This window comes from Perognathus longimembris, chromosome 23, assembly GCF_023159225.1.
Source record: "Perognathus longimembris pacificus isolate PPM17 chromosome 23, ASM2315922v1, whole genome shotgun sequence".
Classification (NCBI taxonomy): Eukaryota; Metazoa; Chordata; class Mammalia; order Rodentia; family Heteromyidae; genus Perognathus; species Perognathus longimembris.
This window is the reverse complement of record NC_063183.1, coordinates 27,923,404-27,940,712: the sequence shown is the minus strand read 5'-3', so window position 1 is coordinate 27,940,712 and position 17,309 is coordinate 27,923,404. Positions and strand designations below refer to the sequence as shown.

The 17,309-nt window shown below is 47.8% G+C and overlaps 1 protein-coding gene across 1 annotated transcript in view; it reads right to left on the bottom strand.

Moving 5' to 3' along the window:
- The window catches only part of Shc4 (SHC adaptor protein 4), a 63,199-nt gene extending 46,312 nt beyond the window's left edge, over window positions 1–16,887 (bottom strand). Inside the window, exon 1 of the mRNA XM_048332054.1 lies at window positions 16,306–16,887. Within this exon, the coding sequence (XP_048188011.1) occupies window positions 16,306–16,887 (582 nt within the window). The remainder of the gene's footprint in view (window positions 1–16,305) is intronic.
- Between the last annotated feature and the right edge of the window lie 422 nt (window positions 16,888–17,309).

Here is a 17,309-nt window from a genome sequence, read left to right as displayed (position 1 = left end):
GTGCTCACCTCGGATTTCTTTTTTTTTTTTTTTTTTTTTTGGCCAGTCTTGGGCCTTGGACTCAGGGCCTGAGCACTGTCCCTGGCTTCTTTTTGCTCAAGGCTAGCACTCTGCCACTTGAGCCACAGCGCCACTTCTGGCCATTTTCTGTATATGTGGTGCTGGGGAATCGAACCCAGGGCCTCATGTATATGAGGCAGGCACTCTTGCCACTAGGCCATATCCCCAGCCCTCGCCTCGGATTTCTTAAGTGATGCAATGCAGGTAAGAAATTGCTGTGGCCTTTGGAAGAAGGGAATGGTAGATTCTGGGACCATTTCATCTTGTAATGCTTTTAGAAAATGATGATCTCAAGAGTTGTTACCTATGGGGAAAATAAAAGACAGTGGCACCTCCTGGGAAAGACTGTTGACAGTGGTGTTGCACTGTTGTCCCAGTGAGACTGAGAAAGGGGGCTGCCTTTTATTTTTTACTTTACACTTTCATCTTTAAAACTCTGTGGTAGTGCTAGGCGTTGGTGGCTTATGCCTGTAATCCTAGCTACACAGGAGGCTGAGAGGATTGCAATTTAAAGCCAGCCCAGGCAGGAAAGTCCCTGAGATTCCTATCTCCCTCCCATTAGCCCACCAGAAAACCAGAAATGACACTATGGCTCAAGGTGGTACAGTGTGAGCTTTGAACAAGAATGCTCAAGGACAGTGCACAGGCCCTGAATTCAAGCCCCATGAGTAAAAAAAAAATGTAGTAGTAGTATTATGATAGAGTTATAACATTATGTAAACAAGTTTATCATTTTTACACATTGGAACCACAGTTTATAAAGTAGGGATAAATCCCTTTTTATCAGAGGCCAAAGAAGCAATATCTGCAGACAGAATGTGACCATTGATATAAATTGCTCAGGAAACATTTTTGCATGAATGACTCGTGCATAAATGACCAAGGCTTCAGAAATTGTTGCTACAATGCCTAGACCTCACTGTTCTTGCTTTGGGGTTTCTGAGCACCTTGGTCACACATCTAGATCGCACATGGAGGCAGTGGAGTTGTGATTTGTCTGTTTCAATTCTGTGCCCCGACCCTACCCCCCAATGAACTAGGGGCTTCTCAAGGGCAGGGAGCGAATCTTACTCATCATTATGGCCTGCACCTCTTACAGAGCCATAAATGATTTATTGGAATAAGTTTGCCAAAAAAAAAAATGATGCTCAGGAAGTCTCAAAATAACCTGAGCCCTAACTGGACCATGTATAATGAGTTTCTTCTTAAAGGGGTACCTCCTCAGTTAAGACCATCCTGAAGGTAAATTGACAAAAGTCCTCCTTATGCCAGGTTTGATTTGGAATATTGATTTTATAAGAAGGGAATGGAAACTCCTTCCAATCAAAGGAAACATGGACAGATGGACAAGGAGAGCTGGCATCCTTCCCCCTGGGATGTGAACCAGGCGTAGGAGCCCACAGAGTTAGAAAGACAGGCCCCACAGAACACCCCTCTAGGAGTCCAGGGCTGCTAACATCTTTCCTCAATCTACCTTCTCTGGCTTCTTCTGTTAGTCTGCCTGTTGATTGATTGCTGCAAATACTGTGTATTTATTGGTTGATGATCTCCCCTGCTTTGTAGCAAAGACCAGGAGTATCCCCAACATTTAGAGTTTAGAGTACTGCTTGACAAAAAGTAGTACCTCAGGCTAGGAAGGTGGCTTAGTGGTAGAGCGCTTGCCTAGCATGCATGAAGCCCTGGGTTTGATTCCTCAGCACCACATAAAGAGAAGAAGCCAGAAGTGGTGCTGTGGCTCAAGTGGCAGAGTGCTAGCCTTGAGCAAAAGAAGTTCAGGGAAGGGCTGAGATGTGGCCTAGTGGCAAGAGTGCTTGCCTTGTATACATGAAGCCCTGGGTTCAATTCCCCAGCACCACATATATAGAAAACGACCAGAAGCGGCGCTGTGATTCAAGTGGCATAGTGCTAGCCTTGAGCAAAAAGAAGCCCCAGGACTGGCAAAAAAAAAAAAAGTAGCACCTCAAAATCTATTTGGTTAATGTACGTGTGTGTGTGTGTGTGTGTGTGTGTGTGTATTCATTCTCAAAGCTCCTCAAAGCTCCTCCTTCTGCTGCAAGTTGAAGGCCTAAAATTTAGATTTGCTTATTGCTTTTACAACTGAGGAGTTGGCGTCCAAGGAATTTCAACCCTCTAAGTCCTTAGTGATTAAGAAAAAAAAAAAAAAATGGAAGCGGAGTGCCAGTAGCTCCCGCCTGTAATCCTAACTAGGAGGCTGTAGTTCTGAGGATCACAGCTCAAAGCCAGCCTGGGCAGGAAAAGTTGATGAGACTCTTATCTCCAATAAACTACTCAACAAACATCAGAAGGAAAACTGTGGCTCAAGTGGTAGAGCATTAGTCTTGAGTCAAAAGAAGCTCAGGCACAGCACACCAGGCCCTGAGTTCGAACCCAATAATGGCACTATATTGTTGAATTATTGTTCTTCCAAGAGAGAGAGATCTCTCTCCAGGGCTCCTGCCCAAGCCAAGAGGCAGGGCTATGAAGTAGGAAAGACCTGTCCCAGTCTCATCACCTTTTCTCTTTCCCCTCTAAAGAGACTCCATCACCAGCAGCAGGAGGAGACAGACCACCATCATCTCTACTTTGATTCCATCCTGAGTTCTCTTAAAGGAAGAAGAGCTAGTTGCATCCTATACACAATTTCCTGGTGAGCATGAGAATCCAACAAGTACAGTTTTAGGTTGATTCAGAAGAAAAGCTTCTCCTTCAAAGAGTAAAATAGCCAGCAGGGCTCTGGTGGCTCACGCCTGTAATCCTAGCTACTCAGGAGGCTGAGATCTGAGGATCATGGTTCAAAGCTATCCTGATCAGGAAAATCCATGAGACTCTCATCTCCAAATAACCACCAGGAAAACAGAAGTGGAGCGGTGGCTCAAAGTGGCAGAATGCTAGCCTTGAGCGCTCCGGTGACACTAAGATACTGAGAACTGGGCAATCTGCCGACAATTGGGCAGTGTGCCTACATAGAAATCTTCTAGTTCATTTGAAAAGAAAAAAAAAAGTCCTCTGTGGGCAAGAAAAGTATGCCAGCCATCTGGAGCCCAGCGGCAGCTATGCAGTGTCTCATTCCTGCAGTCCCACTCCTATTATAAGCCCCCCTACACATGGGCCATTTGGGGAACTGAGAGAGGTTTCAGCTCCACCCACAGACCTGAGCCACAGATGAAATCCCTCAGCCTGAGGTCACTCCTGTGGCAAAACCACTCTGAGAGCATTGAAGGGCCCCGACCTCTCCCCGGAACTTGTCACCCGTGGGGTATGAATCTACACATGGCTCTGTCTGCCAGTGAGTCCAGGCAGAACCTTTACCCAGTGCGATGGTTCACTGTTGGCTCTGAAGTTTATCATCGACAGGTGACCCCAGGCCCTGCATCAGGGAGAAAAACCACAGATGGAACACACTGCTAGTGGGGCTGACTTGACCCCAAGAATGTTTCATCTGATCCACGAGGCAGCTGAGGAGATGAATTCTCCCAGCATACCCAGGTCAGGTGAGACAAGTTTCCCCAGGATGCTTGCAAGGTCTCCTGAGGTACCTCATATACCACAGGCATCTCCAGGGGGATGTAACTGAAAATGAATGCAGGAACCTGGAAACTTATGGAACTCTTTTCTCCAACTAACCAGCAAAAATCCGGAAATGGAGGTGTGGCTCAAAGAGTGGACCCTCAGCCTTGAATGAAAAGCTTAGTGAGAGTGCAAGTCTCTGAGTTCAGACCCTACTATCAGCCCCTTGCCCCCCCCCCCAAAAAAGATACTTCATTGTACCTTTCCTGCATCAACCCTTCCAAATCCTTAGGATAGGTATACTAACTGATAGATACATAGAGGCCCTGATGAAAAAGAAGAGCAATAAAGCCAGGCACCTACGGAGGGTAGCAAATATTTTTACATTCTGTAGTAACTAACAACATGACTCAAAGATAGTTGCATCCACTGAGTGTTGGATTTGAACGTGTCCCTCAAACGTGCATGTGTTGGAAAAGATCCCCAAATTTATCATCTTAATTGTATCCGGGGATAAGTGTTCTAGTAATGAGTATTAGATGAGGGTTGGGGGTGTGTGACAGCAATGGCATGGGTGCCTTTATAAGAAGATGAAAAGCCCAGGTTGCTACACTTGCTCTGTCTCAGTGCATTATGACCGGAGCAAGAAGGCCCTCATCATGTGCAGAGCAGATGATAACACTAGGTTCTTGGGACTTCCCAGCCTCTAGAACACTAAACCAAATAAAACTCCATTCGTAACAAGTTACTCATGGGCTTGGAATGTGGCCTAGTGGTAGAGTTTTTGTCTAGCATGCATAAAGCCCTGGGTTCGATTCCCCAATACCACATATATAGAAAAGGCCAGAAGTGGCCCTGTGGTTCAAGTGGCAGAGTGCTAGCCCTGAGCAAAAAGAAGCTCAGGAACAGTGTGCCCAGGCCCCGAATCCAAGCCCCAGGACTGGCAATAAATAAATAAATAAATTAATTAATTAATAACTCAGTCACCGGAATTCTGTTACAGTAATAGAAAATGGAGCAGGGGTCCAGTGGCTCACGGCTGAAATCCTAGCTACTCTGGTGGCTGAGATCTGAGGATAGCAGTTCAAAGCCTGTCTGGGCAGAAATGTCTGTGAGACTCTTACCTCCAATTAACCACCAGAAAACCAGAAGTGGAGCTGTGGCTCACCTGGTAGAGCACTAGCCTTGAGCTGAAGAGCTCAGGGACAGAGCCCAGGCCTAAGTTCAAGCCCCACAACCGACAAAAAGAAAAAGAAAAAGAAAATGTACTACAACAGCCATCTGAAACAAAGTACACACACACACACACACACACACACACACACACACACTTCTGCATCTTATCCATTATTCTTCCTGTTCTAGGAAAGTAGAAACTGCTTTTTGTACAAAGGCAAATTCTCCTTGGACAACATATTCTCAATGCGCTCTTTGCAGAAACTCCCTGGGGGCTTTGCACCTTGTATTCAGTTTTAATGTTGTTATTGAGATTCAAAGTTGCAACTAATAGCTTTAACCAGTCTTTGTGGGAGAAGCAATTAGGCACTAAGTCCAAGTTTAAGCAATTGTTAAAGAGATTTTTATCATGGTAGAGTGGCCTGATCCTAGGAAACCAAGAATGCCTTTCTCTGTTGATCTTGGGCCACGTCTCCAACCCGGTGAGACTGGATCTTCATTTTGAAAACAAGAGTGGAAACACTGGCTGGCTTGCAAAAACTTGCCCTACTCAGATTAGGTTGCTTTTGTGATAGCAACTGGCTGTCTCTCCTGATGAAGCCAGGGAAATCCCAGGCTGTGTCAAAGCATTACTACATTCAGAAGAGAAGAAGCATTCTCTGTGCTATTTACAGGAGCAACAACTGAATAATTGATCCCAGCAGACAACTATTGTCAAAAAGGCAACCTTTTTCTTATTCCCAGAGTGATCTTATTTCTCTGGAGAGGTCTTCTTTTCCTTCCTCTCTTCTTTCCTTCCTTCCTCCCTCCATCTCTTCTCTTTCTTTCTTTCTTTTTTCTTTCTTTCTTTCTTTCTTTCTTTCTTTCTTTCTTTCTCTCTTCTTTCTCTCTTTCTCTCTTTCTTCTCTCTCTCTACCTCCTCTTCCTCCTTCTCCTCCTCCTTCTTCTTTCTCTTCTCCCTTCCTGGGTGCTGTCCCTTCATTTTTTTTCTGCTCAAGGCTGGTCCTCTACTACTTGAACCACACCTCCATTTCTAGCTTTTTGGTGGTTTAACTGGAGATAAGAGTCTCCTGGCTTCATCTTGCATTTATTTTCACTTTTCTCTCTCCCCCATTCCTCCCTTTCACGGATGTGAACCTCGTTAGGGGTGACCCACACGTGTGTCTAGCTGCTCAGCTCCTCTGCACACAGGACTGCATTCCTCTTGTCTCTCTGAAGTGGGTTGTGGCTCCTCATCTGTCTGGGCCTATCCATGAGCTCCCAAGGACAGAGGCTGAGTCTCATTTTCCCTTTCCCCTTACGTCGTGTAGCACATAGTAGGTTCCCAGTTCGTATTTGCTGAAGGTCTGAGTATTCTACTCAAATTTTAGGCAACTTCTGCTTCAGTGGAATGCCAATTCTTCCCTGAGTTTTCTAACTACACTTACTTCCAGCCCACTTCTCAGACCCAAATAAATAAGAGCTAAAAATATAGCCCAGATCATGAATCATAAATGAGAGGGAAAAGCAATGACTCACAAAAGTTAATCTACCTCCCAGGAGAGTCTTGCTTGAATGTCCTTCGCTCTGAAAGGGTTAGGCGGCTAGCCAGCAGATAGCCAGTGCAATTCCCAGGTCTGCCACTGGGAGCTCATGGGCCATTCTCTGGCTCCCACGAGGAGCGATCAAAGGGCGGCAGCAGCCTGGTGCATCCTATCGCAGAGCAGTGGAGAGAGAGGTGCCTAGAGGAAGATGCAAATACCAGTGCTCCAGCCTAGCCATGGTGTCAATGGCCTAAGGTGTCCACCATCTTGCTGGCTACAGCCTTAGTATGTTTTCTGCTGCCGCCAGAGCAACACTGTAACTCAGTGAATCACTCCTAGAGCTGAATGAATGACCTACCAATCATATTTTATTTCTCTGTCTAATTATATTTGGGATACAATTTAACCTAATAATAACATGGTGGTGGTGGTGGTGGTGGTGGTGTTTTGTCTGTGTGTGTGTGTGTGTGTGTGTATGTGTGTGTGTGGTCTGTCTTAACAACCCATAATCTACTTCAAGTGGAACACCTTGTTTTCCATACCCGTCTTTCTCAATCTTGAGTACCTCAAAATTTTAAATAATCATAACCAACATCCCTGAACTGCAGCAATATGACTTAGCCTTTTGAGTAGGCAAGAGTATTTCATTAAGTTAAAAACTACTGTAGGAAAATTGTACACATAAATCACACATCACATAGAGGCAGCTTGAAAGAGTTGCACAAGACTGACCAACACTAGATGCCCAATCAGACTCCCTTTTGTCACTTTCCCTACCCACAAGTATCTGTACTGCTCCCCCCGAAGGACTCCAATACCTTTCAACATTTGCTCCTGCCCTTGTAGAGCCTATGAAACCCTACTTTCAGTAAATTACCTGAGATTTTGATACACACTTATAGACTAGCTAAATATTATATATACAATTAATAAATACCAAATAGTATATGTACTAGCCAGTTACATATACTGGCTAGCAGGATATCTAACTAGATGATTCTTAAAAACTGTAGCTAGGCCAGGCATGGTGGCACACATCTATGATTCCGGCTTTATGAGCAGTGTACAGATAGGAGAATTACCGTCTAAGTCCAAGGTGTGAGACACTATGTGAAAAATGACTGAAGCAAGACATTCTGCGTGTTTGTGGCTTAACGGGTAGAGTGGCTGCCTGAAAAGCACAAGGCCCCAGTATTACCACTGAGAGGAGGGGGATGGAGACTTATTTGTGGCTATCCTTTAGTAAAAATTTTACTAAAAAGACCAATTTGAAAAAAAAACAAACCACCAAAAGATGTTTGTCATGGGTTACCATGTGCGGTGAAACACCATGTCCCAATGTCCCAATTGGAACATGAGCAAGGTAGCCTTCCCGGCCTTCCGGGAGTTCAGCCTGGCCAGTGTGTGGTCCTATCTGGTCCCATGGGGGCCAAAGGGCCCCATTCCCACCATCTTCTCTCCAGGTTCGGCACTCAAGACCTCCATGAATGGGTAGTGTTCATTATGCCGAACTGGGATTCCCATTAGCCCATCCCCGACAAGGTGGGAAACTGTTGAATGCCCTATCACTTTCCAGCTTTTACATTTTTCCTGAAACCACCAACAATATGCCTCTACAAAACTGCTGCCCAAATGTGAACCACCTCCCTTGACTTCTTTTCTCTTCAAGGAAACACGAGCTTTCTAGAGAGCAAATTTTGACTCAGCAATCTGACTTACAAGAACACTAGAACTGGAAGAGACCTTGGAGATGATTCATTCCGTGTGTGTGTGTGTGTGTGTGTGTGTGTGTGTGTGTGTGTGCAGGTAGATAGATAGGCAAGTACTAGGGTTTGCCTAGACACTGTCCTTTAGCTTTTTTGTTCAAGACTAAAGCTCTACTTGAGCCACAGCTTCACTTCTGGCTTTTTGGTGGTTCATTGGAGATAAGAATCTTGTGGACTTTCCTGCCTGGGCTGGCTTTGAACTGCAATCCTCAGATCTTAGCCTCTTGAGTAGCTGTGAATTTGAGTAGCACGTGTGAACTATCAGTACCTGGCTTGGAGGTTTTTGTTTGTTTGTTTTTAGAAATTTATGTTTTAATAAAGAGGGAAAGAGGGAAAAACAATAATGTAAGGCCCTGAGTTCAAGCCTCAGTACTGGCACATCATTTTTTTAAAAAATATTTTAAGGATAAAAACTGCCAAGTTGTACACTTAAAGTTCATGGGTATGTCATTTAAATCTCCATCAAATTGCTTACAAACCAAAGATCTAGAAAAAATAGGGCATTTTCCTCTTAATTTGTTTTTTTTGTTTGATAGGTGGCAAGATAGAAGTCGGTTATCTTCCTCACACAGAGCACGTGAGATGCACAAGATGACCTCTTCCGAGGTGCTTAGTGTCTCCTAAAGGGAGAGGCCTGGGTGATCTGAAAACAATGCCCCCACTGGCCTGGTGAGGTGCACTGAAGGGGTCTTGCCCCGTGGGGGCTGTTGCTGCTCAGTGCGTCACAGTGGAAACAGCCCCCCCTGCACGCAGGTGGGTGGTGACGCATGGTTCCTGCCTCTTCACAGCTGTTCAGTGCCGCAGGAAGCAGCATCCCTCTAGGTGAGCCAACTTCCCAGCCTTTCTGGAAATTGGCACGGTGTAACTCATAAACATAATAGATCACCCCACGGGGTTGTACACCTAGCTTCCTTCCCGGAGGCTTCTGGAATCAATACTCACTTCCTGCCAGGCCCACTGGCCTCCCAGAGCAACTGCTCATCATGTCTCCTCTCACCATCCTTCCTTCCTCCCTCTCCCCCAACCCCTGCCGTGTGAGACCTCCCCCCCGCCCCCCCCCCCTCGGCCTCCTCTCCTTTCCTTTTAGGTGAGAACCCAGCTAGGGGATCTGACTCTGAACACTTTCACAAGAGGAGATGGATTTGGAAATTCCTCACGAGGGACAGAGCAGATTGTCTTTCATTTGAAAATGATAATAATAAAATGCTAACGATATGGGGGGGGGGATCGTGTTCAGATTTTCACTGTAGGACTCTTTTTCCCTCCCCTTGACCTATCATCATCTTTCTGTGCTTGCTGGGCAGTAAAGTTGGAACATTGTCTTCCCAACATATTCTTATCATTGGACGAGGCACAATGGTATGTTTCTAGCAGGATTAGCCCCCCCCCCTCCTTTTTGTCCCCCCCCCACAGGACTTTGCAACTTATTGCTGCTTGTTATGAAAGATTAGGAATTTAAGATCTGGTGTTGCATAAGGACTTCTTTGTTTTTAGGTGAACACAGCCATTTCAGATAGGTGAACATATTCTTTTAAAAAAATATTAAGGGCTGTGAATGTGGCTTAATGGTAGAGTGCTTGCCTAGCATGCATGAAGACCTTGGTTTGATTACACACACACACACACACACACACACACACACACACAAAGGGGTCAAGAAGAGACACTTAGGTAGACAGGTATATGGTGCTCCCATATGATGGAGAAGTTTGGGATTGGAAGGGCAAGTATGAAAAGCTTCAGGCACATATTTCCAATGTTCCGTACGTCCAAGATACTTTGTTTTCAGGAAACTGAGCGTGGTGATCCCTGCCTGTAATCCCAGCTCATAGGTGGCGGAGATGGGAGGGAGGATCACGGTTTGAGGCTGGCCTAGATAAAAGTGTGAGACCCTCTCTGAAAAACAAACTAAAGCTAAAAAAAAAGGCTGAACACATGGCTCAAGTCAGTAGAGCACCTGCCTAGTAAACACAAAGCACAGGGCCACATGCACGCAAAAGAATACCATTTTCGGGCTGGGGATATGGCCTAGTGGCAAGAGCGCTTGCCTTGTATACTTGAAGCCCTGGGTTCGATTCCCCAGCACCACATATACAGAAAATGGCCAGAAGTGGCGCTGTGACTCAAGTGGCAGAGTGCTAGCCTTGAGCAAGAAGAAGCCAGGGACAGTGCTCAGGCCCTGAGTCCAAGGCCCAGGACTGGCAAAAAAAAAAAAACCCAAAAAAACTGAGCACTCCAAAAGAATAGCATTTTCAATTTTAAAAAAAATGCTAAATATCCCTTCATCTTGGCCCAAAATACATGTTTGTTTGTTTTTTAAATATCGATTCCAAAGCCACAAGGAAACCAGCATCATGACAGATCTGTCTGGGGTCAGAGTTCTCTGGCACCTCAGGTCTCTAACTAGAGGGAGAGAGCTAGAAATGTCACTATTTCCCGGGACCCTGGGGGATTGGCTGGTACTGACAGAAAGCTGCGTGGTGAAGAAGAGCAAGCTCAGAATACTCTTCATCGGGGCCCATGGGTTTGTGTGCGCAGAAATAGGCAATGTGTCTGAAAGAATACAAAGCAAACTGCTAATGGTGTCATTCACCCTAGAGAAGAGACTTGCACGTCTTACTCTTTCTGCTGCTTTTACTCCCCCCCTCCCACCCCAGGTAGCACGTCTTACCTTTAACATTTCTAAAAACCCACAGTGATGAAAAATTAACTTAGAAAAAAAGAACTAGAAAATGCAGTCCTCCTGACTATTCAGCCCTCTTGACAATCCTGAACCTTCCTTTCTTCCTTCCTTCCTTTCTTCCTTCCTTCCTTCCTTCCTTCCTTCCTTCCTTCCTTCCTTCCTTCCTTCCTTCCTTTCTTCCTTTCTTTTTTTTGTGTGTATATGCTGGTACTGAGGTTTGAACTCATGGTCTGAGCACTATCCCTAAGATTATTTTTTAAACTCAAGCCTGGCACTCTACCACTTGAGCCAAGGGCCCCTTTCTAGCTTTTTTGCTGACTAATTGGAGATAAGAGTCTCAAGGACTTTCCTGCCTAGGCTGGCTTCAAACTGCAATCCTCAGATCTCAGCCTCCTGAGTAAGGACTACAGGTGTGAGCCGCTACCACCCAGCTTAGTTTCTTTTACGGATAGGGTCTCATGGTAACTTTGTCCAACTGACGTGGAACCCTGATTTGCCTATCTCTGCCTCCTGAGCAGTTGGGATTACAAGCACTCATCACCATGCCTAGCCTTTAATAAGCATTTTCAACTGGTAAAGGTGCACTCCCCGGACAAAGTCTGGGAAAAACAGCAATGAAGAATCAGTGAAGTCAATAAACATGGTTACCAGATACCAGTGGTGTTCACTCTGCGGTGCCGGGAGAGCCCGAGAGCCACACAGTGAGGGATTCTGGGGCAGCTCTGGAGAGACTGGCAGCCTCCTCCGGCTGGCCTGCAGGAAAGGCTTAGGGAAGGAAATGACACTAGGGTGGCACTGCTGGCTAGGAGGTGGTTGGTACGCCAAAGGAACATGGGCAAATGCCAAGGTCGTTTTGTCCATTACATTGTTTTCCCCAAAAGTATACCTTTAAATACTCATTCTCTTCCCTGAACCTGCAACCTCCGTTTTTAAGGTGGTTTTTATTTTTTTGTATATATTTTCTCCTGTCAGCCTTTTCCTAATCATATGAGAAAACTTGTCAAGTGTTCACATTATGTCTCTTGGAAATTTCATTGTCCCAAGGAACTGAGGTACAAACTGACTTTTGACCCCTAACTTGTTCATGGGATATGAACAGACTGTGCTTGTCCCGGAGTTCTGCTACTCTGAAAAACTGCAACAATTGTTAAGATGAGACAAAAAAAAAAAAGCCAACTCTGTTCCCTGGGGTAACAGGATCCCTCTGTTGGGTCTCACCCCAAGCTCTCCCAGAAGACCCAGTCCAAAGAGCAGACCCCTCTCCACTTCGTTCTACCAGGTATTCTCATCGGAAGATCAAAGACAAGAAGCCAGCCCTTTCTTCGCATTCTCACATACGTGCGTGTGCAAACCTAGCCACCGTCAGTGGTAGACAGCTGAGTGGGTGAAGTTGGGGGCTGATGTACATAACCTTGGCTCCTGAGCTGTGGGTACCACTTAGCTCTCTGTCCAGGTGGCAGAAACCTCATATGGCAAACCACCATCCGTTGAGTCCCATCCATGTAGACTTATGGACACGGAAGTGAGAGGAAGCCCTACTGGGAAAATGATACCACCCCAAGGGTTTCAGAAGATGAGCAAAATGGAGGTCGGTCCATGCATGTTATGTAAGTCTTGGCCGCACATGCTATCCCCATGAGGCCTTCTTAAACAAAAGGGTGCAATGGGCAGAGCCAATGCTCTCTGGGCTCTGCTAGGGTTTGAGTATGTTGTTTGTGTGTTTGAAGCTTGGTCCTAGTGTGGTAGTGTTGGCTCAGTATCTCTCAATTAGCTGGGCCATCTTGCCTGAGAGACCTTCAGAAGGATCAAAGTCTGAGCTTAAATAAAAGTTACTCGAAACTAAGTACTTAGGGCTTACAGACTGTTTTCAACATGGTCACTAATCCTACATGAGACCAAAAGAAGTCATTTTTTCAAAAAATGTTATTTAACCCAAGCTGGGCACAAGTGGCCACCATTCAGGCCGGGTGCCAGTAGCTCACGCCTGTAATCCTAGCAACTCAAGAGGCTGAGATCTGAGCATTGTGGTTGAAAGCCAGATCAAGCAGAAAGTCTGTGAGACTCCGATCTCTGATTAACAACCCAAAATCTGGAAGTAGGTATAGCTCAAGTGGCAGAACACTAGCTCTACCACTGCAAGTCAGGGACAGCGACCAGGTTCTGAGTTCAAGCCCTAATACCATCACACACACACACAAAAATGTTACTCAACCTAAAGTCAGCTCTAACTTAGGGTAAATGGAAAATACAGCCCCAGTTACAACAGATAAGAATGCAAGAAAACAAAGACATGCTGTAGCAATGCCAGCTCCTCATCCAAAAGGAAGAACCTCCATCTCTACCCAATCAACCCGCTTTTCTATCTACCCTGTTCTATTGCTCTCTCTCCGTAGCACTTTTTACCATATGGGATACTGTACTTACTGCCTTGTTTGCTTTAGTAGGGCCTCTCTCTATTCTCCAGAATGAAAGTTTCTAGAATGAAACAGGATTTTCTCTAATTCATTCACTGATGCCAGTGCGATAATACATGGACTTGCCTTTTGCCTACAAAGTTTATTACTAAGTCCACTTGCCCTATGTGTATAAGCCAATATGAACATCAATCTGGCTAGGGTACCAGTGGCTCATGCCTATAATGCTAACTACTCAGGAAGATCAAGGTTCAAGGCCACTCAGGACAGGAAGGTCTGGGAGAGTCTTAGCTCCAAGTAACCAGCAAAAAGAACATCGTGTGCCTTTTCTGAGTTGAATTCATCAACCCCAAGCAAGCTGGGTTTAAATCCTCTTAAATGTTTGTTTTTTTTTTCCCTACATGGGTCCTTACTGTGGTTCAGTTGGTACAATACTTTTCAGTACAAATTAGTAAGTTGGGATTTGTTTTAAACATCTTTTTCTTTCACATCTCAAAAGAGTTCTCAGAAACAGAATGTTAGCCAGGACGGGACCCTGAGGTAAAGCAAGCTAAGAAAGCTTGGGTTTCAGAACTCACTATATCTCACAGGTGTAACCTTGAAAAAATACTTATTTGGGATTCCCTTTTCCCCAGAGAGGCATTGAACTTGGAGACGTGACACATTCAACCCTTCCATCTTTCAAAGTTACGATTCTCTCAAAATTAAGAAAAACGAGCTCCAGTCAGGTGATAGTGGCTCACACCTGTAATCCCAGCTAGAAAGGAGGCCTGAGGTCTGAGGATCAAAGTTCAAAGCCAGCTAGGGCAAACAAATCTGACGATCTCTTTATCTCCAGTGAACACCACCAAAAAGTCAGAAGTGGAGATGTGGCTTAAGTGGGAGAGCCTTGGCCTTGAAAGAAAGAAGCAAACCAAGAGTGCAAGGCCCTGAGTTAAAGCCCCATTGTCGGTACACACACACACACACACACACACACACTCAAACACACACTCTAAGCTGTTTCTTGTAAGAGAGGTTGTAACTGGAGTCATATGTCAAGCAAATGGCAATACCCCGTGTCGATCTGGGTCACAGGGGGTCACAGGGGTCAGTGCTATGAAGAGACAGCTGGTGTCTTCATTAAAGATCTAAAATGCCAGCAAGGGCACATTGAGGGGAAAAATGGAGATCACACCGCAACTCTTTTTTACTTAAACATTATATGGGTATGTGGGCTTGGGGGAGGTGTGGGGAAACACAAGAGGGAAATCAAGGCAGAGGCGGAGAGCAAAGGATCTGCAATAGGTTTGGAGAATGACTCCAAACCAGGGTGCACACTGAAGCGTGACTAGTAGGGAAAGACCGTGAACTTTCTTTCAGTAGGGACAACCAAACCTTTCCAGTCTAGGCCACCCACTGCATGGGGTGGGGAAGTGCCATACATTTATCTCCCTTAGAGGTTCTAGGTACCATTTGCCAAGGCCTCCCAGCTCCGCTCTCCCTGTATCCATCGTTAGACCTTCCTTGAGATTCTAGAGGACGTTCAGGATATACTTCCTGTACTAATGTTCATATTTGTACTCTCAGATCTGACATCTCGGCGGAGGGCTAATCTCACACACAACTGCCTACCTACGTATCAACACCATTAGATATCAGTAATTTATTAAACCCAAAGTAAACGTAACATGGACCCCCCTCCCCTTCCCAATTCACCCTCTTCCTCCCACTGACCTCACTCCTGTCTCCCAAGACTTAAATTTGGACGTCTAGTCTTCATGTTTTACAACCTTCAGTCATCATCACCCACAACCTACCTAAGCAACAATTCTTCATTGCCACCCTCCACCCCGTCTCCAATGTTTCCCTGCTTCCATCCCCGTCAAACTCAACAGACTTTCATGAAGAAATGATTTATCACTAGGTAGATCACACCTGTAATCCTAGCTACTCGGGAAGCTGAGATCTGAGGATCATGGTTCAAAGACAACCCAGGAATGGGGGAAAAAAATCTATAACATTCCTATCTCTAATTAACCACCCCCAAAACCAGAAGCCAGAAGTAGATGTATGGCTTAAGTGGTAGAGTGCCAACCTTGAATGGAATAAGCCAAGGGACAGCGCCCAGGCTGAATGAAATCTAGAGACCTAGAAGGGTTTTTGCTCACCAATCCAAGATCACAACTTCCTTAACTGGCAATGGGGAGCTACTGACCTCTGCCCCATCTTACCTCAGCCATCCATGATCTACATTTGCCTTTCCTCAGCTCGTGCTGGCGTGAGCACTGTGTTCTGAACTCTCTCTCTCTCTCTGTCATTCACTATTGTCCTCTGTGGATGGACCCTGAAGCCACTGAAGTCCCTTTTCCCTGCCAGAATCTCCCCCACCCCCATCAAGATCTGATCAACACACCCTTCTCCTGGGTCCCTGTGAATGAACCCCACATCACACCCACCATTCCTCTTTTCTAAATGCCTTCCTCCGCTTCACACTAGCTCTCCGTGGCTCGTTATTACACTTACTACTTCATCCTCATCCCTGGGGATCACCAGATCTTTTCAATGGGATGAGGACAGCATGTCAAGCCAGGAAGGACTTGGATTTTGCACTTCCCTCATGGACCAGGCCTACTGGGTTTCAGTGTGGGCAAATACTAAGACCAGCTTCTAGCCGGGGCCTGAGAGACCCACCTGTGATTGGAGGAGCCTTTGTGGAATTTAAACAACAACAAAAGATTTAAACAAACCCAAGCCCCCTTCCATACAGTTCTTGTAACACAAAAACATTTACCCTATTCATCTGGGCTAAAAATAGCCGGTGTCACCCAGTCGATTGGAATCACTAATCAGATCTGAAATTTCTTCACTCTGCTCGGCCAGGATGCTTAAAGGATTGGGGGGCGGGGGCGGGGGAGGCAATCAGGTGCCCTCCCCCCCCCCCCGGCTCTAGCAGGAGTTAGTGGTCCCCACACAACAGCAACCACCTATGATACACCCCCCTGTCCATGCCCTCCATCCAAAGGCCCGCCACCAGGCGCACATGCCCACTCTCGGGGGGGGGGGGGTGGGCTTGGGTAAAGCCAGCTTCCTTTCTTCTTTTTGCTCAAACCTAGGCCCCCCCCCCGCCCCCAGAGCCGTCCCCCTGTCCTTCCCCTCCCTGGAGCTTGGGGGTTGGGGGGAGGCAGTGGACTTACCCTCACGCAGTAGTTCATGCCCAGGGCCAACAAGTGTTTGGGGAAGTGTCTGTCCGGCCGGGCCCGGGGGCCGGGCTCCGCGGGGCCGGGCAGCGGGCGGGCGGCGGGCGGCGAGGAGGGGGACACTGGAGGCGGCGGCGGTGGCAGTGCGGGTGCAGCCCCCGTCCTACTGCCGCACGGCGCGCTTTCCGGGGGTCCTCGGGGGGCTGGGTCCTGGCTCTCCTGGAGCTTCAGCCGGGGCACCTCTTTGGTCCCCAGGCAGAAGTTTTTGAGACTCCACAAAGTGACGGGGTTGGTGAGCTTCACGCTGGCCAGGCGGGGGACCAGGGCGCACAGCGGGGTGGGGCTGTCCGGGGCGGGCGCGGTGGCATCGTCGGCGGCGGCGGTGGCGGGCAGGTGCGGGGCCGGGGCCGGGGAGGGAGGCTGGGGCGAGCCCTTGGTCCCCGCGGAGCCTCCTCCGGCGGGGCTGCCGCCTTCGTCCAGGGAGGTGAGGGACTCGTTCCGGAAGCGGCTGTACTTGGCTCGGTGCAGCATTCCCGGGGGCCCGGAGAGCCCTGCGCGCCGCGCGCCCCCGGGGCGCATCGCCCGGTGCGGGGTCCGCGAGGCCCGGGGGCAGCCCGCGCGCCCCGCCGCGCGCTCCTCCTCGGGGACGCTGGGCTGGCCGAGGCCGCCGGGGTGACAGCCACACACGCACACGCACACCCAGCTCCGGTTTCAGCCCCTCCCCGGCAGCCGCGGGGGCGTCCCGGAGCCCCAGGCGCGCGCGGGGACCGCTCACCCCCAACGCCACCTCACCCGACGCAGCCGGGCTCCCGCCGGCCCGCCCCGCCGCCGCATCTCCGAGCCTCCGAGCCTCGCCGGAGCCTGGGCGGCAGAATCAAGTCCCCGCCACCACCGCCACCGCCACCCCAGCCCGTCCCCAGCCCAGCCCGTCCCCGGCCTCCCTCGCCCCTGCCCGCAGCAACTTTCAAACCTGCACCCACCCGCAGGGCGGGGCGGACGCG